This window comes from Phalacrocorax carbo, chromosome 24 (assembly GCF_963921805.1).
Source record: "Phalacrocorax carbo chromosome 24, bPhaCar2.1, whole genome shotgun sequence".
Classification (NCBI taxonomy): Eukaryota; Metazoa; Chordata; class Aves; order Suliformes; family Phalacrocoracidae; genus Phalacrocorax; species Phalacrocorax carbo.
Window position 1 is genome coordinate 4,779,127 of NC_087536.1, and position 27,683 is coordinate 4,806,809.

Here is a 27,683-nt window from a genome sequence, read left to right on the forward strand (position 1 = left end):
GTTGCAGCTGCAAGTAAAGCCACGAGCGTGTCCCTGAGTTTTCTCTTGCTGTTTGGGCAGACGGGGTCTGCATCAGGCCGAGATCTCATCACAGGGAAGACAAATGCAAGGACGTCCTGAACGCTTTTCTTGAGATGCACATATGCACTCGCCTTCCACTCGGCAAGAGGCAAAGTTGTGCAGATATGATATCCAGATTCTAGGAATTGGCCTTCTAGGAACTAAAAAATTGACAATTCATCATTTGCTGCCTTCCTAGCTAAGTTAGGCGTAGTTTAATCCTGAACAGAGAAGGAAGAAAGCCCACATGTGTATGGGAAAAGCACAGACCCGTGCCTGGAGAAAATTCTAGTGCCTGACTCAGCTCCCCGGCAAATGCAACCTATTTGTGTTGTGTAACACTTCCCAGTTTGCCTCCACCTGGAAGTTAGTTCTGGGATGCTGAAAATCTCTTAGTCGTAGCATCCCCACAAGCCAGGATGGTAAAAAGATCCCGTTCTAGAGCCCTCCAGCTCCTGAAGTCATGGTGGTCTCGATAGCCCACCTTAAAGAAGATGCATAAATCTTCGCAGTAACTTCCTTTAATTATTGTTTTTCCCTTCGTAGAGTCTTTGGTATTGATTCATGAACTTCTGTGTCTGAAAGTAATTAATCCCTTCACTGGTTATGCAGAGTCTGAAGAAATAATTGGTGCAGAACAGGCAAATAACATACTATTTATGCATCTCTGCCCTGGAATTATGCTATCTTTTGAAACTGTTTGATTGCAGATGTCAGTAGACAAAACCTCTTGGCAACATTAAATATTAATCAGTTCTTATAGTTTTATAAATATTTAGAAAAATGTTAACCAGTTGCTTATTTCTCTTAGGATTTGATGGAAACATTTGCAGTGGGAAATAGACTAAACTCACAAATTTATGTTGTGTGTTAGAGCAGAGGGGGAAAAATGCAGTTGTGGGTAACAAGGAAAGGGTGCAGTACGCTTTGGGTGGGAAAGGGGAGGAAAATGAGGATATTTTGCAAATATACCGTGCCAGGGGGTAGCCCAGGAGTTCACCTCCCACCAGGCTGTGCTGCCACTTCCCAAAACCATTCAGGACAGCCGACGCACCCTGGGCAGGAGCGTTGCTCCAGCCCCCTCGTGCAAGCAGCTGCAATCCTGGTTGGGCGGCCGCTGCGCAAGCAGATCCGAACCAACACAGATGATAATCTCTGGGTCCTTGTACCTGTGTCCTACCAGAACTGAAAAGAAAGTGTAACGTGCAAAAGCGCAAGCCAGTGTGGGATCCCACCTGCACCGGTGTGAGCCCACGTTAACTATGTGTCCTTGAGTCTCCCGCTGCCGTTGACGTTTAATTCACTGTACAAGGTGACCCTTCTTCATCTTGATGCTGACGATGCCTGACTTTCTCTGCTGAGGGGTGGTAGCCCACTGGTTTTGCAGCTGTGACATTTTAGGAGATTCTAAAATTTAGTTGGAAGCGCATAAACAGAACGTTTTAGGTTAAATATTGGTCCCTGGTTTAGTTTTTTGTTTTAGTGGTGGTGTTCTCTTGAAAATTTTGACTAGACCCAAGAGAAAAAGAGCTTCAATGCTCACAGACCAATGGCCATTTCTGTATTTTAACATAACTTGGTGCAAACGCTTGGTGACAATAGGCGAGTGTGACTGGGCTACTTCTTATTCGTAAAGGTATAGCTGTTTTTATGTCGCATACACATGTAACTTTCACAAATAAGCGCGCCACACAGAAGCTGCCATTTAATTTCCTAACTCTGCTTTAATTAAATGTCACTCACCCAGCAAGCTGTTGAGCACAGATTTCCATTATTGATATCAGCAGGAGAAACATCCATTACTTTGCTACACAAAGACATTCAGATGTATTTGAAAGGCTTATCTGCCGTGGACTTTTTACAATTTCTCGAGTGAAAAACGTGCAGAACCCTTTCAATTAAAAACTACTTGATCTTCAATTATTGATAGGGTAAAGAATTGGAAGGCATATGCAAATCATAGATTTTGATCAGACCCTCAATTAGCCAACAGATTTCAGGACAGTGCACGTACTGAACCCAGGCTTAAGAGTGATTTGCCTGTCTTTGCTCGTTACGGGAGGTAAGGCAGTAGCAGCATTCTTCAGTTTCCTTTTGAAACGTGATAGAAGCAAACTCAATATTAATCCCATAATAAGACATGTTAGTTCCCTGGATCAGAGTTGGGGCCCTCCTCTTTTTCCCTTTGTGCCATTTGTCTCCATTTATTTTCCATGTAGTGGGATTTTAGAGGGCCCTTTAATTGGCTTTCTCCTTAATAAAGCCAACCTGGAAGTGGCAGTAGACATGGGCCACAGGAGACCTTTCAACTGGAAATCAAGAAAATGCTTTAATTTGGCTTTATCTGTCAGTCTGACCAGGTATAATCTGAGCCCTACGTAGCCTCAGTGCAGACTCCAGCAGGGTCTCATTTCTACAGCTGTTTTCAAGTGGACAAATATCTAAAAAATGAGGTTAGGAATATTTTTGATACACAATACCAGTACCATTTCTGGGACAGTTGTCTTTTTCCAGGAATTTATTTGCCCTCAATTTTGGAGCTTTGTGTACAGAGGCAGATTACACCCATTGATCATTTGAGACAGAGTTTGTAAGGATGTTCCCGTATAACTAAAGCATGAGGGGGAAAAAAGAAAAAAAAGAGAAGCTACCCCATTTTGATGAACACATGCAATTTCTTAATGGGTCTTTGCACTCTTCAGTGACAAAGTAAGTGTCATAGGAGAGACCATGACCAGTTGTGGCTCATGGAGAGGCTATCTTCACAGGAAAATGAAGGAAGGATCTGGAAATTGCCACATCTTTGAGGCTGTCTTTACATGTTGAGACTGGTGCGCAGGGAGGAATATTATACTGGCAGCAGAGTTTAACGCTCTTATACTTGGGGCAGGCAGGACCGCTCAGGTAAGTGATGTTAGCAGCACATGGCTTAGAGACCTTCCCGTTGCCAGCAAAAACAGTTGCAACCCCTCTAAACACCTAAAGGCCAGGCAGCAGAATTCAGCAGATCCCTCTTTTCTCTAGAAAGCCTGGGATATGGCTTTTTAAATATTTGCTTAAACCAGCTCAAGTATTTGTGTTGTGTTACAGGAAATTCATTCATCATACCCAATTCAAACCCCTTTTCTAAATGAGAACACTGAGGAAAAACTCAAGCAACTTTTCAACCCATGCAACTGTGCTCCCGTTCAGGACAGTGTACCCAACTTCAGGGAAGGATCTGAGTGGGGAAAGAAAGTCACCAGACAAGTCATGTTTTCAGTATTGACCTTTATTGAGCAAGAACTGCTGTGACTGTTTTACATCAAACAACAAAAGGTTGCGTACTGTGCATGTCAACTAGGTTCTCCCATGAGCAAAAGTCCACCCTAATTGCACCAGTGAGGTAAACATAATTATTTATAAGTAGCTTTTTTTTTTTTTTAAGGCTAGGAGAGTTCTGGTTCTCATGAATATTCTATTACTGTTTTCTGTTTGTTTTTGGCTCAGTTGGTTCTTTGCATAATACATCTTAAGTCATTCCTCAGATATGTCCCTCCAACAGCTCAGGAAATTCAAAAGCTTCCTTTGCACATTTCGTCTCATGCACTATTATTAGTATTATTTTTGTAGAGCCCCAAGCTCTGTGGAGGGAGTACATCTTGAGCCTGCATGCATTCCCCCCCCCTCCCCTATATTGCACAAAAAAGTAAAATACTGTGTGTCTGGAGCCTCCATGAGAGAACCCGTTCTGCTTTGAAGCCGTCACTCACATGCATTTTGCAGCTGTCATATGGCTTAACCTTTTGCACCGACCCAAGCTCTTTAATTTTTTTTTTTTTAATTTAGCTATGATTTATTTTATTCGGTCTCTTTAATCTCTTTTACTACAGCATGTGAAGTAACTTTCTCCACTTTCTTGGTGGACACTAATTTCTCCTCAAAGCTTTCTTCATGTTCCTCTACCTTCTGAGTGACTGTCACTGACTTTGTGATATACGTGGTTGTACTGTCCCCACCTTCACCAGTGATTTTCTCTGCTTTTTTGGTTACTACAATTTTCTCACCCTTATCATCAATTGGGCTCACATCTAGGCCATTGGTGACAACTCCCTTGTCTTCCTCCTCAGCCTCCTTCTCTTTGGATTCCTCCTCTTCCTTTTTCTCCTCCACCTCACCATTCACTGCAATGTCTTCTTTCCTGGCATCCTTCTCTACCTCTGCACTAATTTTTGTTACCTTTTTGACAGTGATGGTCTCCTCCACCACAGCCTTTTCATCTTTGACCGGGGAGGCTGGCTTCTCCGGAGAGCGGGGCTTCTCCGGGGTCGCTGGCTTCTCCGGAGAGCGGGGCTTCTCCGGGGTCGCTGGCTTCTCCGGAGAGCGGGGCTTCTCCGGGGTCGCTGGCTTCTCCGGAGAGCGGGGCTTCTCCGGGGTCGCTGGCTTCTCCGGAGAGCGGGGCTTCTCCGGGGTCGCTGGCTTCTCCGGAGAGCGGGGCTTCTCTGGAGTTGCTGGCTTCTCCGGAGAGCGGGGCTTCTCCGGAGAGCGGGGCTTCTCCGGGGTCGCCGGCTTCTCCGGGGTCGCTGGCTTCTCCGGGGTCGCCGGCTTCTCCGGGGTCACTGCTTTCTCCGGGGTGGCAGGCTTCTCCGGGGCTGCTGCCTTGTCTGGAGAGGTTACCTTTGGTGTCGCTGGCTTCTCTGGGGATGCCGCTTTCTCCTCCTCCTTGGCTGCTTTCTCAGCACCTTTCTCCACCTTCTGTTCTTTTCCTGGTTCTGCAGCTGCTTCTTTCTGGACAGCCTTGGCCGGCTCCGTTACAGGGGATTTAGGGGGAGATTTAGGGGGTGACTTTGAGGGAGGTGTTTTGACCTTCTCTACCTTTGCCGCTACTTCTTCAGGTTTGCCCTTGGCCTCAGCTTCTTCCCCCTCTTCCTCAGCCTCCTCCCCTTCTTTTTCCTCTATTTCTTCTTTTTCAGAACCTCCTTCTTCTGCAGCATCAGATTTTGCAGCTTCCTCCTCCTCAGCTTCCTCTTCCTCCTTCTCTTCTTCCTCAGGTGCAGCTGCCTTTTCAGAGACAGTTTCTTCCTCTGCAGCAGCTTCTTCTGCTTTTTCTTCCTCCTGTTCTTGCTGGGCCTTGGCTTCCATTTCTTCTGCCACAGCTGCGAGGGCATCTTCCATTTCAGACTTTTCATCTTCTACCTTTGTCTCTTCAATGATTTCTTCTACAAACTTGTGCTGGACCTTCAGCTTTGGTGGTTCGATTTTTGTTTTCTGAATTTTAGTGGATGCTATTGTGACAGATGGTTGTCTGTGTGTGAAGATGGGTCCAGTAATGCTTCCAGAGAAGGCACTGAATCTTGTCTCTTCGCCCTCCAGTAGCTTCCTAAGGGAATCAGGAGGAGGAAAAAAAAATAATGAGCATAGAAACCCAATGTAAAGGACAGCTATTAGAATATTTCCCTGTCAGCAGGATGAAACCAGTTTGTATGTGGAATATGCTAGAGCTGATCAGCACAATCCATTGCTCACAGCCCCAGTTCAGCTTTCCTTGAATCAGCTCTTTTGCAAAATTCATATTCAGCAAACAGCTTTTAGCTTGGTTTGCATGTGGCAAGTGTAACACCTTCAGCTGATCAGTTGAATTTTATCCTTAAAGTCAAAAACTTCATTAGGGCACAAGTCAGCACTGAGTATGGCAAAGCCATTAGCTTCATGGGATGCGCTACGGCTTGGGCAAACTGAGAATTTGACACAGCCAACAGACCCAAATCAAATATTGTGGCTGAGGCATTCAAAGCCAATTAGAGCATGGTTCCTAGTTCAACAGTTCAGGCATCCACCATGAAAACAGATGGGACCTTTGTTCAGCTAACTTTGGCAGCAAGCAGCTATAGACCCTGGGGTGTCTGTGTGTTTGTCTGAACAACCTCAGGAATTTAAGCAGATCTGCAGATGGGGTTTTTTGGTTTTACTTTCCCTATATTCAAACGCATGTTTTTCATCTAAGCCTGTGACCCAGAAAAAGCAGTTCTCCGCTGAGAGTTCTAAGTGATCAGAAGAAGACTAAAAAAAACTGCCAGGTGATGGCAATAGCAAGCAACGTTCCTGCTCCAGATTAGAGTGGATGCCTTTAAAGGAAAGTTGAGCAAGAAAAGCAAAAGTGTTTGTGACAAGCAGGTTAGCACTCCCTGCTTCAAACCATGATCAAGCAAGTACACTGTCTCTTTCAAGTGATAAAAGGGAACTCAAGTGACAAGCACCGCTTGCTAGGCATATGCAAAGCAGAGTAAACACGAATTAAAAATAAACTTGTCTTTTGCTGCATCTTCTGCTGTTGTAAACAAGGGCAGAATGCGGCACCGGGGTGCCTCTGCACTGAGTCACGCTATCCTGTGCCCACTGAGCTCGCTGGGAGCTTTGCCACCGATTGCCAGAGAGCCCGTCCCTAACGAGCCCTGGGTTCTCACTGCAAACGCTCTGTGGTCCGTGTAGATTTTGAAACACTTAATTTAGCCAAGCTCTAATTTTACTCGTGTTCACTGCATGCGGGTATTTCTTATCTGTGGGAAAGCTTCCCAAGCCAGCAGCATCTGCAGTGCTATTAATATTCCAGACATGTCTGCAATGATCCTACTGTACCTGTATGCAGCAATCTCAATATCCAGGGCCATCTTGACATTGAGGAGGTCCTGGTATTCCCTCAAGTGACGTGCCATTTCCCACTTTGTTCCTCTAAGCTCGTTCTCCAGCTGATGAATCGTGTCCTGCAACGGAGAAGCAGAAAACCTCTGTGACACAGACACACACGCTTCGCGCAGGGAAACTTCTCAAGGGGGACTTTCAGAAACTCTCTCCGCTGCCCTGGGAGGCAGCGCCAGGCTCAGGGCAGGACCCAGCGGCTCCCACCGCCCTCCCCGACACCTCCCGCTCCCCCTGCGCGCCCCGCAGCATCCCTCCCGCGGAGCCGGTACCCCGGCACCGCGCCCCCCCGCACCCAGCGGGCTCGGCGGGGCCCGGGACACCTCCCCGCTACCTGGTAGGTGCTGAGGTCGTTGTTGTGGCGCTCCTCGATGTCGCTGAGCTGCCGTTCCAGCGACTCCTTGGTGCCACGCACCGACTCCAGCTCGATGCTCTTGGACTGCAGCTGGCGGCGGTACTCGGCGATCTCCTCCTTGGCGGAGCGGATGGCCTCCTTGTTCTGCTCGGCGGCCTCCGTCAGCTTGGCGTAGCGGCACTTGAACCACTCCTCGGCCTGGTGCATGTTGTGGTCGGACTGGCACTCCAGCTGGGCGCGGATCTCCTTCAGCGCCGTGGTCAGGTCGGTCTTCAGGTAGTCCTTCCTCTCCACGGTGGCGTGGGACGCCTGCAGCTGCGCCAGCAGCTCGGCCACCTCCTCCTCGTGGTTGCCCCGCAGAAAAGCCACCTCGTCCTGCAGCGACTGCACCTTCTTGTCCAGCTCCGCCCGCATCAGCGAGGCCTCCTCCATCTCCTTGCGCAGGGCGCGGATGGTGGCCTCCGTCTCATCGCGCAGCCGCGCCTCGTCCTCGAAGCGCTCCCGCAGGCGCTGGATGTCCTCCTCGATGTGCTCCGAATCCAGCTGGATCTGCGCCTTCTCGTGGCTCACCTGCTCCAGGGCCCCGCGCAGCTCCCGCAGCTCCTGCTCGTAGGCATCGCTCAGCTGCGCCCGCCCGGCGTGTTTCTGCCGCAGCGCCGCCAGCTCCGCCTCGATCTCCTTGTTCTGCTGCTCCAGGTAATGCACCTTCTCGATGTAACCGGCGAAACGATCGTTCAGCCCCTGCAGCTGCTCCTTCTCGTTGGAGCGGCTCAGCTTCAGCTCCGCCGCGCCGTTCAGCAGCGAGGACTGGCTCACGTCCAGGCTCTCGGCGGAGCTCAGCACCGTGGAGCCGTAGGCGGCCCGGGGCACCCCCAGGTTGGGGCGCTTGTAGGAGGAGGAGACGGTGCTGCCGGAGCCCCGGGACCAGGACTGCGAGCGGAAGCCGCTGGACGGGGAGGCGCTGGCCCGGCTGTAGGTGGCCCGGGTCTCGGTCACCCGCCGGTACGAGGGGTTGCCCAGGGGCTCCATGGTGTAGCTCATGGTGGAGCACTCGGGGGTGGCGGGCGGCGGCGCGGCGCTACTCCGGCCGCCGCCGCCCCTTATATAGCCCCGCCGGGCGGCAGCGGGGCGGCCCCGCACACGTGTGCGGGGGGCGGCCTCCCCCCCGGCCCTGCCCCGCGCCCGCCTGCCCGGCCCCGCCTCCCGCTCCTGCCCCGGGCCCCGGCCCCGCCTGCCCGACCCCCCCTCCCCGGCCCCCCGGCCCCTCATGCCCCCCTCCCCCCGGACGCCCCTTCATTCCTCCTTCCCCTGGCTTCGCCCCCCTTCCCCCTTGTCCCTTGTCCCTTGCCCCCGCTCCTCCTTCCCCCCTTCCCACCCCCTTCCCCCTTGCCCCGCTCCCCCTTTCCCCTGCTCCTTCCCTCTCGACCCTTGCTCCTTTCTCCCCCCTTCCCTAGGCCTTCTCCCTCCTTCTTTTTTCTTTCTTTCTTTCTTTCTTTCTTTCTTTCTTGCTTTCTTGCTTTCTTGCTTTCTTGCTTTCGCCTTTTTCTTTATCTTTTCTTTCTTTCTTATCCTTTAATTTATTTTTGCTTTTTTTCCCGTTTCTAATTTTTCCTCTTTCCTTTATTTTCTTTATTTTATTCTTTCTTTTCCTTTTCTTTATTTTTTCTTTATTTCCTTGTCTCTCTTTTCTCTCTCCCCCGCCCCCGCCCGCCCCCTCCCGCAGCGGCCATGGCGGAGCGCAGCGCGGTGCCAGCACCGGGCCGCTGCGGGGGGCGGCGGAGCAGCGGCCGGCGGAGCCCGAGGGTAGGGTCGGCGCCGGGGCGGGGGTCGGCGCCGGGGCGGGGGTCGGCGCCGGGGCGGGGCTGGGGCGGGGGCGGCACCGGCGGCTGCAGCACCACGGGCAGCTCCCGCCGGGCGCGGGGCGCCCCGCGCAGTCCCGGGGCGAGCGGGGGGCAGAGGGGTCCCAGCATGCAGCCCCCCGCCCCGCCCAGCGCCCGCATCCCCCTTCCCCAGGCGGGGCCTGACATTTGAAGGTCAAAGGCGGGCAGAGGAGCGCGGCTGGGAGGGTTCCCCGGGCCGCTCTGCGGCAGGGAGAGCTCCCTGCAAAGGCTTCGCCGCGCCCGGGGCGGAGGACGGGGGATCTGCGGGGGGAGGCTGGATGCGGCCGCCGCAGCGCCGGAGCAGCCGGGCAGGAAACGAGAGTTTGGAAGACCCCCCCCGGCATCCAAAATCATCAATCCTGGTTGTTCTTCCCCTCCCTTTCTTCCTCTCTTTTCCTCCCACCCGCACATTTTAATCTTGGTGCATTGCTTAGAAATAAATTCTCCTTCTTTGAAACCTTGTTAAAAACCGTGTTTACATGGTACAATGTACTTTGTAGGGGTTGCACTGCAGTGACTAGCTGCCAGCCAGACTTCGAACTCCTCCCGGATGGATTACAGCTACACAGTAAGCTGCAAAGAAACAAAAAATCGCTGGTGCTAGAAAAAGCCCTGCTACGGCTCCCATCGCAAAGCGGAGGAATGCTGGTGGGGGGGGAGATTTTAACTCCTCGTTCAGAAGGGTGCTGAAAATGTGTGCCTGCCTGTGCTCAGCAGCCTGTGAATTTTTAAGTAGCTGATCTTGTTACTGGGCAAAATCCTTCTCAAAAATTGCCTTCTTGCCTTTAACCCGGGACGGGCGCAGTTCCTGGGTTTGCTGCTGCCATGTCTTCACTGTGGGGAGTTAGAGAAGTCTGAGGGACAGGGTTAAACTTTGCAAACCACATGGAACATCGTACCTCCGCTGGCTCATTAATATGATGCTGTCATAGGACTGCAGCACTGCAGTCAGCGGAGAAGTCGGAATTATCCAAGGTATCTGCTGTACTTGCAAGCACAGGCAGTTAGATCCCCTGGTTCACCTCGCTGGAGCTTCACATGATAAACATGGAGAAAAGGTTTTATCGTAACTGAAGCAATCACAGATTCTAAATCTGTTCCATTAATTTTGCTAAAAGTTTTCTCTGTAGGCAAAAAGCATCCCTTTGGATTCAATTGGAAGTCAAAACAAAATTACTGTCTATCACAGCATTGCATTGTGTTTCCTTTTAGGGAAAAAGATACGTTACCATCCGGTTTACTGGTTTGCTACTGCTTTTCTCCTGGTTAAGTAACGACTTGGGGGGGGGTGGGGGTGGGGGTGGAACAGGTCATGGTTTTATACGTATGGAAAGCTTACTGTAAAAGAAAACCTGTGGTTACCAGAGGTACTCAGGAGCTTTTATCATCCTTCTAATCTTCTGAAAGCAAGCGAATGGTGTTGAACAGCAAGTAAGGAGGGGCACGCTGAACTTTGTAATAGAGCTCCCTTTCGTTAAATACCCTCATGCATGGCTTGTTTTAAACCCATGTACCCAGTATGCAAAAGAAAGCGTTGCTTTACAGGCAGGCAGTGACAGCGTTTGACTTATTTATTTAATATTGAAATTCAAGCAATGCAAACTTTTATAGAATACAATCATTTTCATGACACATATTGGTTGCCTTAAAAATCAGGATATTTAGATGAGAAGTTCGCATTCTGAGAGGCATTTACAAGCAGGTACAGAAACGGTTCTGAAATAAAATACGTTGTTTTAATTTAAAATACATTCTTTTAATGTTCGTTCCTGATGTGGAGTCAGATGCAGGTGGCCAGAACTCCTGCTATGTTATCCTCAAGGTGATCTGAAGGTTAGAATGAGTCAGGGAAATCAGTCTGAAAGGTTGCCTTATTTCTGATGAGCAACTAATCCCTGTTTCCCTTCTACCACTACCCACTTCGGAGATTTGAAATGCAGGCTAGTATTTCTGCTTATAGAGAACTTTTTTTGCCTCAAAGTTTAACAAACAAGCATTGCTACTGCGGAGCAAACTGCAACCTGATGTCTCGGGCTTTGAAGCAGAAGGGAAGGAACAGGCATTCCCACGGAATCGAAAAGCAGCAGCGTTGAGTTTAATCTGGATTACAGACAATTACAGGCAAACCTGCGTTGAAGAAATGCTATGGGAGGGTGAGACTGAGTTCTGCAGCTCCCTTAAGGAAAAAAAAAGGGAAAGAAAATACAGAAGGTGGAGTTGCAAAGCAGCCTGGCTGCTCCCAGATAGAGGAGTGTAAAATATACCCAATTATAATGAATTAACTTGAGCATCTTTTAAAAAATTATAGAATCGGATGAGTAGAAGAAAAGAGTTTTTTGGGGTCAGGCTTTTTATGTTATAGAGAGGCAGTGGAATGAAGGCAACTGCACAGATGATACAACGCAATTGGTTGGAACTATTGAAACCTGATTTAAGCTTAAGCTTAAGCAATTTAAGCCTGGATAGGTCTTAGTGAAATCCATGCAAGGAGGGCAAACAGTAACATCAGAAGGAATTTTGTCAGAGAGAAATAAAGTAAGGAAGTCAGAATCTGGTCCACTTGTTATGTTCCACACCCGAGTAATGTAAACTGGCGTGACTCTCCAAGCCAAGGAAGCGATACCGATTTATGTCAGCTGAAGACCTTGACGTCCTAGACCCTTATTTGGTCACGGTAAACTTATAATAAATAATGGCCCAGATAATCAGCTGGCGTAACCTGGTCTCATTCCAGCAGAGTCAGGAGAGCAGAGGCAGACATTTCAGTCCGGCTGAGGACACGTCCCAGTAATATTTATAAAGTGGCACATATGGAAGAAAACACTTTGCATTAAGGGCTGGGCCTGCATGGTGTTGGATGCTTCCTGAAAGAGGCTTTAGGACCTTAGTGCCTAAGGAAGCCTCTTGGCGCGGCCAGCACGCCCACGAGTGGGCAGGATTGGGCCGTCACCCGAGTGCGCAGGGCTGGCGACCACCTTCACGGGAAGCGGAACTTTTAAAGGATTTACTTTTTCTGTTTCTCTTTTTAAATTTATTCAGGATCTTGAGATTTGAAATATCAGATTCTATGGGGGGGGTTTAATGGTGAGTTATGATCGTTCACACATGCTCTTCAGCATCGTTTGGGGACACAGCTGGTACAACGAAGGGAAGGGGAGGGAGCGGAGGGGAGGGGACTGAGCTGTGGGCATTTCACCTCCCTCTGTCTCAGGCCAGCGGGGAGCACTGGCGAGGCCGGGCAGCCTGGCTAACGCAGCGACGCGGGCTTTCTGATGGCATGCCACAGTGTAAAATACAACGGTCCTCCTGGGCAACACTTGTGCTTTGAAAAATTTCCATGTTCATTTTCTTTCTGTTCTAGACTGGACTTTCTGAAGGGAGAACAGCAACACAATAACATTTGCCTAACACATCCTGCCTTTCATCGTTCCCATTCAGCCCGTGGTCATAGTTCAGGACCTTAAATCAAACATTTCCAGACACTTATATTATTTTCTTCATGCGTTTGAAGATAATAAATTTCTGAAAGCACAGCCCTAAAGCAGCATTTGCATTCAGTTTACCAGCGAACAAAAATGTCTTGCAAATTCCTACAGATCGTGCCTGAGCTCATTGCTGCTGTTCACTTTCCCTGATTTATTTGCTGCAAGAGAAACGGACAGACCTACGTTTCCTCCAAGACTGATTTCACAGCTCCAAGCGTACTTCAGTCATTTACCAACTTTAAAAAGCTAAACATTTACTGTACCACCTACATTTTTCAGCTGTGTTTTCCCTGCATTTTTAAAACACTGCATTGCACGCTGATTTTATAATGTCTGTAATGCAATGTTCTCTTTCATGGCCACCTCGTGCCCTGTTTCCAAGGGCCAATTCTTTGCTTGTGTGAATCCACAAAGGACCAGCAGTGCTGAATTACTCCAGTGAAGGGCTTAGTCTAGAGTCTTATGATTAATAATAGAAAGATATTCAAGAAAAGTTTCAGATCCCACTATAAATCACTGCCGCTTTCTCTGGCATTATATGGGATAATGACATTCTCTTGGGTAAGAGGGAAAGGGAGATCTTGTGCCTCCATCTCCATGACAGCTATTCACGTCCTCAGTTTACCACAAATACATTCAAGCACTATATCGGGTCCTTGGCCAGCAAAAGCCCTGTCCGTGCCACTTAGGCTGGATGTTGAACTCAGTTCCACTGCTTCTTTAAGCTGCTCTTTGACCAATTAACTGTAGATGTGCGATGAACTTGCTACGTGAAAAGCAGATGCAGCACACAAACGAACTGTGACCCTTCTTAACGACAACATTTCTGAAGCGATGGCCATGTACCTTAGATAGATACTGGAAAACTTGGTTCCTACCAGAAAATTGCTGTGTAGATTCCCGTATCAGAGAAGCCAAAACCTGACAAAGCAGAAATAAGACTGCCTAGAACAGCTTTTTTTTTTTGGCAGAAAGGGTTTGGAGGTGAAGGTTGATGCAAGAGAGTCAGAAGCAAACTCGCACCTACTCAAGAAAAGGAGCGAGCTTCGGTGAAGAGCCTGAGCCTCAGTTTCCTTTCTGGTGCTATTCTTCTATATCATCAGTTGAGCAGAGATGCACCGGCGATGCTACAGCCCTGCTATAATGCCAGAGTGATGTGAACGGGTTTGGGTGCAGTGTTGGGGTTGGATCCTCGCCCACGTTTCAGAAAATACCGAAAAAAATGTAGCAGGTGTAAGACTGCTCTAAGGACTTCAATCGTAGCGACGCGTAGTGCCTTTCTGTTACTGTTACCGTCCTTCAACCCTAGTGGTACCATTTCATCACAGCCAGCTTTAGCCAGGCTGTGATAACTCACGAGCTGACTGGGAGGACTGTGGTGCTATGGTCCTATACTAGGTCCAGGTGCAGCGACACCGGTGTGGAGAGTGCCCCGATGCTTCGGATGGATATTCAGCCGCGGTGAATGCCCAACACTGCCTTTGATGAGACAGAAAGTACTAATTTATCCCTGGATTGAAAAAAGGGCTCATAACAGAGATACGTTGGCAGAGTTTATGTGTTTTAGAACTAGTTTCAGTGGGTTATTGCAAATTAATTTGTCAGAGAGAACTGGAGTTGGTGGGGGGTGAGTCAGGGTATTGCTGTAGAGTTAGAGGGATGTGCCTGGGGTTGGAATAGCATTGGGTCTGGAAGTCACAGCTGAGGTCCATTAGCTTAAATTGCATTGCCTGTTTGGTTAGAATTCAAACCAGGGTTTCTTGATCCTATGCTGAACTACGTACTGAATGTCACGTGTGACATCTTCTAAAAGCCGTAGCTCTAACGGGAGCTGTACGCTGCTGAGGAACCGCAGCCTGCGGTAACCTGTGGTCCTACCTTTGAATTACAGGATTAGCGGGGTGGCAGAGGAGTGCGATGGGATGCTATGCTGATGTTCTCTAATCAATGGACAGGAGACGGCTGATTTCAGGTTTCTGGTCTCTTGTGCAAAATGTGTCTGTACCCAAGGTATTAAATCACCCAATTCTGCCTTTTGTAGAACTGGCCGATTCAGGCACACAATAAGACCAGGCGCTGCAAAGGATCAGCTCTGAGCCACAGCCCAGGCAAAGAAAAACTCAGATTTCATTGGTTTAGATGAAAAGCAAAGGAAGTAACATGGCTTTGTTCCTTTGATGCTTCTATGCTCTGCTTGGCTTTATGGCTCACTGGTCATTTTTCCTACGTGTATTGTCTGATGTTTCAAACTGAACTACCCTGAAAGTTGCCATCCAGAAAATAGCACAGGCCAGGATAGCAATCCTTTAGTGATAAAGTGATCAAAAATAGCTCTTCCTACCTCGTTTTGAGCGGTTTTTTTCCCTAGCCCTCTCTTTCTAAAAATGTAACTTTGAAAAGCGGCCACAATGCTTCCTTTTATGACCACTTTTCCTGGAGTTGCACGTAGTGTATGACAGCACTGCTGTAGGGCAAAACTATTTCTAGAGTGCTCCTTCCCACTAAAGATGGAGAAAAATTACTGCAGGCTGGAAATCAGAGAAAGTTAGCCGCAGCAACAGCCAGCTTTGAGGTTGGTTATTGCAACGCATACGTCACACCAGCGGTTAGAGGCGTTATTGGGGTAGAAGTCCCATGTTTCCATCCAGTGGCCGCACAGATCTTGCCGAGAAACCCTGCCTGCTGTTTTCACCACAGGGCTGACGAGCAAACCACCCCTACGTTTGGGATCGGTTTTTCAAAACGCCTCCTCTCTGGACTAGCTTGCTGAGAGTATCCTGGGCCTGACGCAACCTGAAACCAGTAGATTTTAACACAGCAAAACTGCTGATCGTGTAAGTGGGCTGAGCACTCTTGCGGTGTCTAGGCTCGAGGTGGGGAGCTCCTGGGCAAACTGAAAGCAAATACAAATCAGTGTGGCTCCACTGATTTCAGAGAGATGGCTACATTTGCTCTAGCTGGGAATAAACCCTATAATCTACAAGGATTTATGCTTATAAATGCATGGACCTAACTCTGCAGGCAGTTACTAGATGATACATGGCAGCTGCTACTGATTTGTTTGTGGGCTTGGCTCCTCCATATGCATTTGTGTTTATCTCCTGTGTTTACTGTCACCCTGCCTCTCCTCTCAGCTTTACTTCAGTCCTTACCGCTCACGAAGGAACACCTGCGCCCTGCTTCTTCCCTGCGACATTTGGCTGTTCTGTCTTTTATTGACTTGTTTTAAACTGAGGCAAAAAAGTGCACTTAAATATGGTTTATTCTGATTTCTAAAATAAAAGGCCTGATGCAAGGAAACACGTCATCCCTGCTAGTCTAACTGGTATCTAGGTTAATTGCTCTCATGCTGGATGTTTAATTGATTTGTGTGGAGAGAGCCAATGAAAGGCTGTAGCTCAGTGACGGCTCTACATAGCTGCAATGACTCCTGCTTTTTCTTTTTAATTAGTGCTAAAGGAAGAGCCTACCTTGCAGAAGGCTACCGAGACCTCTGAGGGATCTGTTATTATTTAGATGCTGTACATAAAGATAGTTTATTTTTCTGATGTGGGTCTCTACTGTAAACGTTGAACAGAGCTGAAGAAGTTTTTCAGGTAAGAAAGTTTTACAGCAAATTTAAGGGAAGGGGGAATATTGAAGTAGTCCTGCTTGGAGGACTTACCTCATGCGAAGGCTTTATGGGTGAAAAACCTAAGGATTTCCTGATGTGAATTACATCACTTTAGCCAAGGAGCTCAAAGGAGCCCGGGCAACCCAGTCATTCTGCTGTTCTTTGATTTGCGACAGCGTGGTGGCGTTTCATCTCTCAGGACTCCTTGCCATGACCTGCTTCAGCTTTTTTCCTAAACAAATGCAAGATTCAAATGTTCTTCCAACAGCTTATCAAATATTGCCGGATGAGAACCCCACATTAGGCTGCAAACGTACAATGGCACGAGGGCCTTGGTTGAATACAGCTCGCTCTTTGTAGCAACCGGACCAACTTTCTTATACGCAGCCGCAAAATGCAACAACAGAGTCCGTGTTTGACTGCCTCATCCCCAAAAGCGCCCGTGGTCTGCGACAATTGCCCTGATGCTTTTGTGATAGAAATGTGGACTCTGCGTCCCGAGCTCATGACCTCTGCTAGAATTGGATAAGGAATTACGGGGATGGGCTTGCTTTGCAAGGCATTCCTTATGTTTTTAAAGCTACATACAGAAACCTGCGCTGCTTTTGGCTGGAATGTCCGTTCAATTTCTCCAATCTTGTAACATCTAAAGAGCATTCTTAATAGAAATAACTATAAGCTGATTAGGAGGGAAGCAATAAATACAAATCAAATTGAATCATGTAAACACTCACAGTAAAAAAATCAATGCCTTTAGTAATACACTTTGCAAATGCATTTTACTGTAAAAAATATATACAGCTCCTTTGAAGTCTTAATTAAGCAGGAGCTGTAAGTCTTCCTTTTGTCTCAAGGTCCTCAGCTGGAGTAAAATTCCAAAGTTTTTAAACAAGTTTAAAAGTAGTGGTGTCAGGTTATAGCAAATAAAAGCTGGAGTGTACAGAACACGCACACAGGCTAGGCTAGGGAGGCCATCCATCCCACAGGGAGAAAGTAGAAGAGAGATGTTTATAGGGAGCTGCCTGTGGCAGTTCTGAAAAGATTCCATAATGTGATTTAAAAATGGAAAGAACAAAGGTAATTTTTAATGCGCTTTTTTTTTTTTTTAAATCAATGAGTGTTCTGGACAGCTGTACATTTGATTATACCAGTGACTCTCTAAGTTTGTGGCAAGACAGGAGCTTGTTTTCCATTTGGAATGGAAGGAAAGGTCATCAAAAATATGTTTTTCTAAATTTGCCAGTATAAAATGTAATTCTATATTCCTTGGAACAATTATATTCATTGCAGTCCTGTAGGCATCTCATTGCTTTGAGACTCCACCGTTTCTGCTTTGTAAGCATTTGTCTAGCTGATCCTCTATCAGCATGTTCGCCACGCAGCTTTCTTACCCCCATCAAAGGTGAGCGTGAGAAGGAGCTACAGGGACAGAACAGGTATCAATGTACAGGAACTCAAGTGACCTTCAGTAACGCTGTGGTCGCAGTGATGCTGCAAGACCGCGCCATGCAAACTTGGTGGAATTTTCTTTTTTTTTCCTTTTTCAAATTTCCAAGCTTCAGATTGACATCTTGTCCCATCAACTGACTCCGTGTCAATTAAATGCACTCAGAAATCACTTTGAGAAAAGAATTTAAAAGTTATCAGCTGTAATTTTCAAGGTCAGAATATTCTGCATCATCATCTGAAATGCTCCTTGCCTTGACAGTGCAGGTTGTTTCTGAAATTTTGGCAATTGTAAAGTCTGTAGGTTTCAGAATTAAAAGATAAAGCAAACAAAACTCCCCCGATTGATCTCTTAACCCAATTTTCTAAAAGAGCCAATGGGAATTATTCAATGTTTGTGGAGAACGAGAGGAAGCTTTATCTAATAATCTCATTTCTTCTGATATGCCATAGTCTGCTCCCTCTACATCAATGCATCCATTTCCCTGATGCCTCTGCCTTGCGGTGACCTCTCCATCATCGTGCCAGCAGCCAAGATTGCAACAAACCTCTTCCAGTGACTCACGCTGTTTTTGATATTGATTTTTTTCCTATTTCAATGCAATGTCCTCTCCTATCAATGGCACAAACAACATCCGTTCTGTAGATGCTGCCGTTCCCTCCTAGTGCCCCATAAATAATAATCATGTCCCATTTTAGCTGTGTCCAGCAGTTATAATTTCATAACATGAAGCAGAGATCACGCTGCGATCCCAGTTTATGGAAAACTCCATCGAGCCTGACCATGGCAACGTTCCTCGCCTTTTCTCATCCACAGCTCTCCCTGGACCACCGGCTCCCCTGGTTTGGCCTCAGCGGGGTATTGATTGCCCGAGCAGCCGGACAGCGGGCACGGGCCGGGCGGCCTTACACAGCTTGTCCTTCGAACGGAATTCAATGGGAGTTTCCGTAAGGTCAGGCTCGGGTGGCTAGCAAGATTTCCCTGGGATTTTAATGATCCTTTCCATCAACAAAACCCACCTCTGATACGGCAGATCTGTCACTGCCATAAATCAGCGTCCTTAACTAGCTTTCCCTCCTGTTCAAAAGGTTTTTCTAAATGAAATTTTCTATTCTGCTATCACTGTCATTTGGGGCACACGGTCTTTACACACTATTTTGTTAGAGGCATTAATATAAAATCCCAGAGCGAGCGATAACGTACCCTTCAGGAAGGGACGCGATACATTGCGCTGTGCAAAAGAGCAGTCACCGATGGACCTGCCTTTGGCACTGAGGATCACAATAGACTGTTTCTGATCATCCCAAGGAAAGTCAGGAGTAAATTTATGCCCTTGCCAGGAGTGACACGCTGCAGAACTGCAGCAGAAAGAGAACAAACTCCCAGGGGCTGGCTGCTAACGTCAGCGGCACCGGTGCAAATGAGAGCAGCCTCCTGCCCAGGCGGCTTCTTCCAGGAGCGTGGGAGCCTGGCGAGTCCATGATGCAAGGGGAAAAGCCATGCCCTGGTTAGCCCCTAATGAGAAGGAAAGGAAAATAACGTTCCTTTTTAAGCCAGGTTTGGATGAGGACCTTACCCTGGACATACCACATACTCTGCCTCCCCCAGCTTGCTTCCCCATATTTTCTGTCGCAGCCCTTTTCTCCCCATCAGATCACGCTCCCTAACGCCGCCACTCGCTCCACGCTCCCACTCACTACTCATCTGGCACCGAGGAGGCCGAGTGCCCGCTCGCCGCACGCGCGTGGGGGCCTGACCCGCCCGCTCCGAGCACAGTCGTGCCGTGGGGTGGGCGTGGGGTGCGGGGAGCCTACCTGAGCCCCACAGATAAATGGTGGTGGCAGCACTGGAGGCGCCAGCCCAGGGCAAGCTCTGCCCTGTCACGTATAGCAACCTATGGCCGGTTTTATGGCCTGCAGCACTGCACCGGCACCCAGAGCCACCCTTCCCCATCGGCTGAAGGTGGAAGGAAACGCCTTCTGGTTGTGCACGCACAGATTAGTCTCATCTTCCATCTGTTTTGTCTGCTGGGGGAAGTGGTACCTGCACACCGCCGTCGGCTGTAGTTTGGCCTCATTGTGCACTTCCTTCCACCGCGGTACGATGGTTATTTGTATAACATAAACGCAATCCGTGGCATATTTTTATGTGCACGGTGCAGAGGGACTGAGCCTGCTTTTTCTCCTGTGGGACTTTGAACTTTTCCAACGAGCAGCTCTTATTTCAACAACTGTAGTTCTTGTTAGTAAAACCCTTAATCCAGTAACGAGGCAGCATGGTTTGCGTGGTCTCTGGATGTGGCCCCTCTTTCCACCTCTGCCACGTGTTCACCGGGGAGCCGTGGCTGCAGCATTTCATCTCGCTGTGCTTCTGTTCCTGCCTAATGAATACGGAGATAATGAAAGTAATGAAACCATCTTTGTTGCAATGCACGTGAGATCCACCGGTGGAATTACCAGATAAAAGGGAGGGGTTTTTCACAATCTCTCAGTAATGAGAACAACTCATGTATGAAATTCTCTGGTTTAAGTTGTAGCTTGGTCTCATCTTGATCCCCCACCACAAAGTCAGTTTTGCCCTCTCTGGGTGGGGTTTGCAGACCCGGCTGCCGTGCTGGTGTCCATTCCGGTGATTAAATGCCTTTCAATAAGCCAAGGATAACTTAGCGTGGTGTTATTAGGATCAAATTCTATGGGCCGTAACCTGCCATCATTTCGTATGCAGAATTCCTGCCGAGTTCATCGAGACATCCGTGCCCAGGGTGATGGCGCAGGGGGAACGGCCTTCTGGTTCCCCTCTGCTCGCTCATCCCTCCTTTCTCTGGGGACTGAGATGTCTCGGATCAAAGCAGCCACGTGGTCTGACCGCTACGTGTGCTAGAAAGGCGTAGGTAGCTACGCTGTCCAGCTAAGGCTGCTGTAGGCAATATTAAAAGAAAAAAAAGTAAATATTTAAAATATTATTGGATTTATTAGGCACATTCACAACCCTAGCACTTTTCCTTTCTCTATCACCTCTCCAATATTGCGCCCTCACACTGACTGGAGCATCGGAGGTGCTGCCTTTTGCATAACTTGCTTGTAGAACCGCATCTATAGTTCAAGTACAGTTTGGGTATAGCTTCAAGCCGGCCCCAAGAAATTGCTGCTCTGTTACTCCGCATTCCCAGCAGTGCATCGCTGCCCCTGAGGCTGCTGAGTTAATAACTCCACCACGCAGCATCCAACAAAGTAATTTGTTTACTCTTGTGTGGTGCTTTTTTTAGATCTTAATGTTCTCCACCTCTTTGCTAAACCTAATTATAGCAATATTAAAAGAAAGTTCTCACCGTGAGTTTAGTGGTTTTGGAAACTTTTGTAAGAAGGGGAGGAACAAATTTGTTGGCTTGAGTTTTCAGTGCGTTTCCATCATAAGCCAAAAGCACTCCTCCTAGTCCCTGATTTTAATTCTTTCAGGTAATTGTTTGAATAGGTCATTAAAATGAAAGATGCAATATGAAATTTTCTGTCAAGATGAAAAGCTATAATGAAGAGCTGATGATTCTCATCAGTCGTCTGGCTTCTCTGCTACTTCGTCCTGATGCAGGCTGGTCACAAGGAGAAATAACTCTGGGATTAACGCCAAAGCATTTTGCCCTTTCCAAAAGAAGCATTTTGCGCTGGTCAGGTTGGTTGGTTTCACACCCAAAGTGTGTGTCTGCTGCCTCCAGGTCCCAGTTTGCTCCAACATGCTTCTACAACTTCTTTTTTGCACTGAATCCTGTTTATAGAAATAGATAATATTATTTATTTATTGCCTGGAGGAATCCCCATCCTCTTCCATGATAGTTCTTGGTGCTTTCCTTAATCCCATATTTTTTACCATTAATAAAAGAGAAAAAGGTGATGGCTGGCAGCATTTTAAACGTTGCCTCTGTCCTTGATGCAGCTGTGGTCCTCTCCAGCTGCAGCCTCAGCAGTCCCTGGGCTGTGGGTGCTGCCCCGGGCGCAGGGCTGCGGTGTCGGGACCGCCTGCCCCGCAGCGATATCCACCGCTGCCTTCGAGGGGAGTCGTGCTGAGAGATCCCGTTTATCGACACAGACGTTGGAGGCTAAGGCTGAGAACAGCCACTCTTAGTGTTAAAATGTGAATGCCAAGAACCGCTTTTTTTTTCTTTCCTTCTGCAGAAAGGGTTGGATTCTTTTCAAATTGTTATTTTTCACCCACAGGAACTGCATTACCTCCTTCAAACATAGAAAGGAAACGTTCGACGTGCCAGATCTTGTCTTCATTTGCAGTTTTTAACATCCTTGCGTACTAGTGAAAAATGCCTTTTAATTAGGATGAAGATGTTTGGAAAGCAATATGGAAAGGAATGGAGGCGGGTTCATTTGGAGCAGCTCTGTGTGATAACTCTGTGTGTAGGGGCTCCCTACAACCTCCAAATGCTGTTCTGCACTAGAAGAGGGATATTCCATAAGCATAAATGGAGCCTAATTTCTCTTACAGAGCAGCAGTCAATAGGTTCTGGCGGTCAAGGCAAAAACGTATGTGCTCTTAAAATCTTCCTTTCTAAATAAATAACGCGTGTGAGGTCAGCATTGACAAAAGAGGCGGGGGCGGTAACAGCCCCCCGAGCTGGGTGCGCTCTCGTGCCGTGGGCACCAGCGCCAGCTTCACCACCGCGTCCCGCATCTGGAGCCGCTCTGCCTTCCGTGGCAAGCCACCACGCTCCTGCGGTGCGCGAGAGGCTGCCGGTCCCTTCAGCAAAACAGCGGTGGCTTGACAGTACACCAAGGTCTTGGGAATTTTTTAGAAGAATTGCCTTCCTTTCTCCTTCCTTTCCTTACGCAGCAGAGCAGCACATTTCTCTCCCTGAATACTGTGATAATTTTTATCTGTCCTTTAGGATGTTTAAGTGGCAGAGTTGCTAGAAAAGCTCCCTTACGAGCCGGTGTGATTAGAGATGCATTTCACAGCTGAGACACTTCCCTTAGCCGCACATCCAAAAACTCGTGCACTTGATGGAAATCTCAGAGGTTAAGTGACTTGACCGAGTCCAACCAGCACCCAGCGTCCGTGCCCTGGACACTGCGTAGGGATCCCGCTGTTCACCCTCGGGCTTTGCTTATTCCCTCCTGTTCTTCAGCAGGTGGGGCCTCATTTCTGGTTTTTCCACCTTTATTAGACTCTCCCAACATAGTTCCCTTTTCAGAGCAATTTTTTCTCACAGAGTCATTTCCAGTCGCTACAGGTAATTGTGCTACCTCGGCGGAGTGCTCTGGAAGGGTTTATTGCCTTTTGTTCAGGCTGGGTGATTTCTGAGCAAATTGGGTGCTTAACACGGCCGGTTGAAAAGCAGGATTAAAACGTGCTGGCAAAAGGATCGCTCTGCATAAAACCAAGACCCAGAGAAGTTAATGAAATAGAAATGCATTCTGGCGGGAGGAGGGCATCCTGCCGTGGTGGCCAGGACAGATGGGCTTCAGGCTTCAGGCTTGACCTGAGGCTTTGCCCAACAGGTCCAGCTGGGAGGTATGACTTTATACCCCCACATGTGATGTGTCAGCGGAGCTTGCTTTCTGGGAGGGTTTGAGTGCCCTACTCCCCCTACCTGAAGACACCTCTTTTTATCAGGCCATTTTAAAGCAATTTATGATTAACATAAAAAACAAGTTTTATTTGTAGAGGGGGAATAGGAAATAGGACCTGAACCAAGGTTCAGGTCAAGGGACGCCCCCAACAGCAAGAAACCCACCTGACTCCTTTCTATAGCTTTGAGTGTTGCTGTCACTGTGGATGGATTTGGGGTCACTCCTCTCCCGTTCGTGCCTCTGCAGATATAAGCCTGAAATGCTCTTAAGCCGGACTCGTGTGAGTCAGCAAGAGAGTCTGCGCTGGAGCTTCTGCTTCCAAAAATTTCAGCTACTGCTTGATGAATTAAACATGTCCAAGTATTCGTTTCATCAGCGTGCTCTCCACTAGACTGCTTTCGAGGCTTTTTTTATGTTCCACCTTCAGAAAACTAGAGAGAAACTGGGAAATCCTTGATGTGCAGTTTGTGAACACGGAGCTTACAGGGAGATGTTGATTTCAGAAGAAAGGCAGCTGCGTGCAGAGGTGGGCTGGGGGGGCATATTCTTAAATTCCTGATTACAGGAGGGGATTTGATACATTTTATCCTCAGGAAACTGTGAAAAACTCCTGAACTGAACAGCTGAGTGGTGCCCCTGCACATCTTAAAGACATCTGTGAATCAGAAGACGGTGAAAAGAGAGGTGTGGAGGATGTTCTGGATGATAATGGATGTCTAAGTGATAATGGGCTTGAAGCATAATTAATGTTGATGGATAGCATTTATATGTAGTGCAAAGAACATGATCTAAAAGACAGATACAAAAATAGATTTTTTTTTAAAGACGTGAAGTTTTAAGCTCTGAGGACTAGACATATGAACTACGATGCAGTTATTTTATGCGTTTTATCTACGGAGAAACCTTGTTCTTTAGAAGCTTGTGGAGCCTGGGAAATGTTGTGGCCTGATTTTTTTAACATCCTGACAAATGAGGGGTGCTCTGTCTGCCTGGCAGTGTCATTAGGCTGATACGGCGAAAATTTTTAATCTTCTTGTGCGTTGAAATCCAGCAGCAAAGATGATCAGAGCCAGAATAACGAAAATAAAAACGAAGAGGAGTCCTGTAGAGGGTATGAAATGTCAGGGAAGAGGTAGTAACCAACAGCTGTGAGGAAGGAACTAGGAAAATGAGCTTGCATTGATTGCAAGTACTCATCGGTTCGTGCCCTTCTGGCAGTGCTGGTTGTGCCGCTTTCCCTAAGCGCGGTCCCCCAAGGACTCCGTCTATGGAAGGATCAAGGGAGAGGAGCCTTCCCTCTGGCTCAGATGGCAGATGGGGATGCTCTTGGGGCTGGCAATCTCTGATGCGGCACTAGCCGTGGTTCGTTACAGCAGTCCTTAGGCTGGAAACATAATTTTCCCATGCGTGGCGGTGTTAGAGCTCCTCAGAGTGACTGTATTGTAGCCCCTCTGCAGGACTGCCGCCCTTGCTGGCCGGGTGTCGGCAGTTATTTAGGGATACGGAATAATTCTTCTCTGGTAACAAGACACAGAGGGAAAGATCTGTGTGTCTGCGTCACGAAATACTTCCAGCTAGACTGCACAAATACTTATTACTTCGCTTGATTTGTATTCCTTGGGTATAAATTTATGAATACTCCACCAAATATTTCATGGCTAGCAGCTTTCCATGAATATTTACCATCTGTATTCCAGACTATTTCCCTTCTATGGCAAACATTTCATTACATTACAGTTTGCTGCCTAATGTGTAGGGCTAATGGTTTTTTCAAAAGCAAAATGGGCAGAGAACTTTATGAGAAAATTATGAAGAATGGGCATTTTTTGTTGTATTGAATTCTTCAACCCTTTCATTTCATATAATTTTAGAAAAAAACAAACTCAGGTGCTAATCATTTGTACCCTTGCTCAAGGGACTGTATGCTGGCAAGCAAGGGTTCCTATTGATTTATGGAAGGCTGAAGAGGTTTGGGATTTTTTTTAAATTGAAGAACAGGTACGGAGAGCTGGTCCTTCACACACATGATGTGCCCGAAAGAGCTTTTATTACTCTGCTACTGCATTGCAGACCCCAAGATGGCGTTTCTTCCTCCCTTCCTCAGACAAGCCACTGGGGAAAAGGCACTTCCTTACTTCGAGGTGCGGAGTCTTCCAAACACAGAGGAAGATCAGGCCGGATTGGTGAGCTGCTACCAATACGTATGGAAATTAACGTGTGAGACAAATAATTAAAGGCTGAAGAAGTCCAGGAAAAGCAGGCAATGTGAATAACAATGAAGGTCTTCTTTTTTTCTGGTGGCTGAATCAGACTCCTCAGACCTTTTGCCTTTACGTTGGAGGTTCCCGTTAGGTTTCCAACCATTAGCATTTTACAGTCCCCTTCTCCAATGACCCCAAAGACCAAAGCTTGAGACGGGATTAATATAGTTCAGATTTAGCACAAGCTGCATTACATGACTTCAGTTTTGCAGAGCAAATGCTGATTAAGTCCTTGGACCTGGCAGCACTAATGGCATACCTCCCTTGATGTAAGCAGGAATAGAATTACCTTAAGCGTTAGAGTGGGTGATTGATCCCTAAAGGTTGGAGCATGGAAAGTTGTTGGGTAGCTATCAAGAAAAATGCCAAAAGCCACAAGGTTTGCAGCAGTCCTACATCTTGGAGTCCCCTGAGGAGCAAAAACCTCTTTCACTGTCTCCAGGAGTAGCTTATTTCAACAGCGCTCCTGAAACAGGGCAGCGATTGAAAAGTATGAACTACCCCTCACTTCCAGAGGGTGTTTTTCGCCCAAATGTGTTCCCTCTTTCTCTTTTTTCTCTTCTCCCGGATACAGCCTGTCCTTTCTCCTGGCACATCTCTTCAGCCTGTGTTAGGGAGACTCTGGCAACAAAGAACCCCAAAATCCGCGGGCAGAGCTTTAAGCCAGTGACGCTCTGTGGGCCGCGCTCCAGCGTGCCCTGCGCGAGCGACGTGGCCGCGTCCCAGCGGCAGGCGATGACCCGGCCGCGGGACCGGAGAGCCCCGCGCTGCCCAAGCAGGAGAGAGCTCACAGCAGCGCCGTGAGGGGGAGGGATGCGACAGGGACCGCATGGCACCGGGAGCCGGGTGGCCCCCGCCTGTTAGCGAGGCTCTGCTCTACCCTTTCTCCTCCACAGACGAGGTGTTACTGAGGAGAAGCTTGTGTCCTAGTTTCTGCCTCTCGGTTTCTTTTCAGCGCATGTTTTCTTGCAGGGAAGGGGCAGGCCTTTCTGGTTTACCTCTCTGAAAACTCAGTGATGCTTCTGGTGTGGGATGTTACTTGCTCATGCAGGGATCTTTTCTTCTGCTTCTATACTATATTGCTGTGGCACATTAGCACTAAAATGTCTTGCCTTCTTTCCTGCCTCCCTGTAAGAAACTCTTCTCTCTGTTTATCACCACTATTTTTGCTAACCCTGTATGCTGTCTTTCTCTCCTACCTTTATAGCGGTGCTCAAAGCTCAGGGGATTTTTCTGCTACTGCTACGTGTGAAAAACATCACGCTTAGAGGAGCGGGGAGAAAGCACACGCATTTACGTGTTACTGACTATGACAATTAAGAAAGCACCAAGGGCAGGGACTGCTAGCCCCAGACTCCCAGGAACAGTCACAGTAACCCACCGCATCACCTCGTTGGCACGTGGGTCGTAAAACATCTGGAAGAGAACAGACTCCCTCATGCATCGCATCGTGGCATTGAGACCTGCAGGAGGTCCCTGGCGGGTGCTGCCCCTTTGCAGTGGAGCACATTTAACTAAAATACCAAGTTGCTCTTAATTTCTGGATCTGTTTCTGAGCATTGCTGGTACCCACTGACACTCCCTACTCGTGGAACTTACCTCCTTCTATAGCGCTTTTCATTACTCAGTCTCAAAGAGATTTTAAAGTGGGGGGGTCACTGTCTTTAAGCCCTTTCACAGACACAGAGATGGAGGTAAAAGAAGAATGAGAATTAGGAAAGAAATGAGCCTTATGAGTCTTATGCCCTGCCCAGTAGGAAACACTTCCATCTGTTTTACAGGGAATCAGGCATAGATATTCAACCAGATAAGCTGTTCTGATTTCTTTTGTCAGTGCTGGCATGTTTACAGTACTTTGCTGGCACATTGCTTGGGAATTACAGGCAGATTCTCTCCAACATAGTGGGGACAGGCACATCACATGCTACATACTCCTGTCTAGAGGCTGTTGGCAAACCACAACTTGTAGTCAATCAAGGCAGGATTTTATAACCACTTCTACCCCCACCCCCTTCTCACATCCCTTATTTTCATCCTTGCTCTTCAAAGCAGGATGATTCACATGTTATAGTAACCTACATTTGGCTTGGCACCACTTATGGGCTATATATAGATGACAGAGTCACCCTGCTCTTCCTTGTTGATTCATTTTGCTATTTTTTCGGACCTGGAGCAGTGTTGGGTGCCCCCTGGGCTCAGAGCGGAGCTCGGAGGTTAAAAGAGATGTCCAGCATCAAGTTTTTTACCTGGGTCTGGGCAAAGGTGGCTGCTAAGATCGGGCGGGTGCCTTTCGTGGCTATCAAAGAGGTCTGCATTTTAGAAAACCCCAAGTGC

General features: G+C 47.9%; 1 protein-coding gene and 1 long non-coding RNA gene across 2 annotated transcripts; one reads left to right on the forward strand and one right to left on the reverse strand.

Moving 5' to 3' along the window:
- Positions 1 to 3,315: 3,315 nt before the first annotated feature.
- NEFM (neurofilament medium chain) lies at positions 3,316 to 8,178 on the reverse strand. Its single transcript, XM_064472631.1, has 3 exons — positions 7,070 to 8,178; positions 6,676 to 6,800; positions 3,316 to 5,419 (listed from the first exon to the last, which is right to left on the reverse strand). The coding sequence occupies exons 1-3, from the start codon at positions 8,129 to 8,131 to the stop codon at positions 3,901 to 3,903; spliced, it is 2,706 nt and encodes a 901-aa protein (XP_064328701.1). The 5' UTR covers positions 8,132 to 8,178; the 3' UTR covers positions 3,316 to 3,900.
- A 340-nt stretch (positions 8,179 to 8,518) lies between these two features.
- Positions 8,519 to 15,751, forward strand: LOC135317090 (uncharacterized). Its single transcript, XR_010376201.1, has 3 exons — positions 8,519 to 8,893; positions 9,471 to 9,538; positions 12,332 to 15,751. It is a non-coding gene; the product is annotated as an uncharacterized LOC135317090 (long non-coding RNA).
- The last annotated feature ends 11,932 nt before the right edge of the window (positions 15,752 to 27,683 follow it).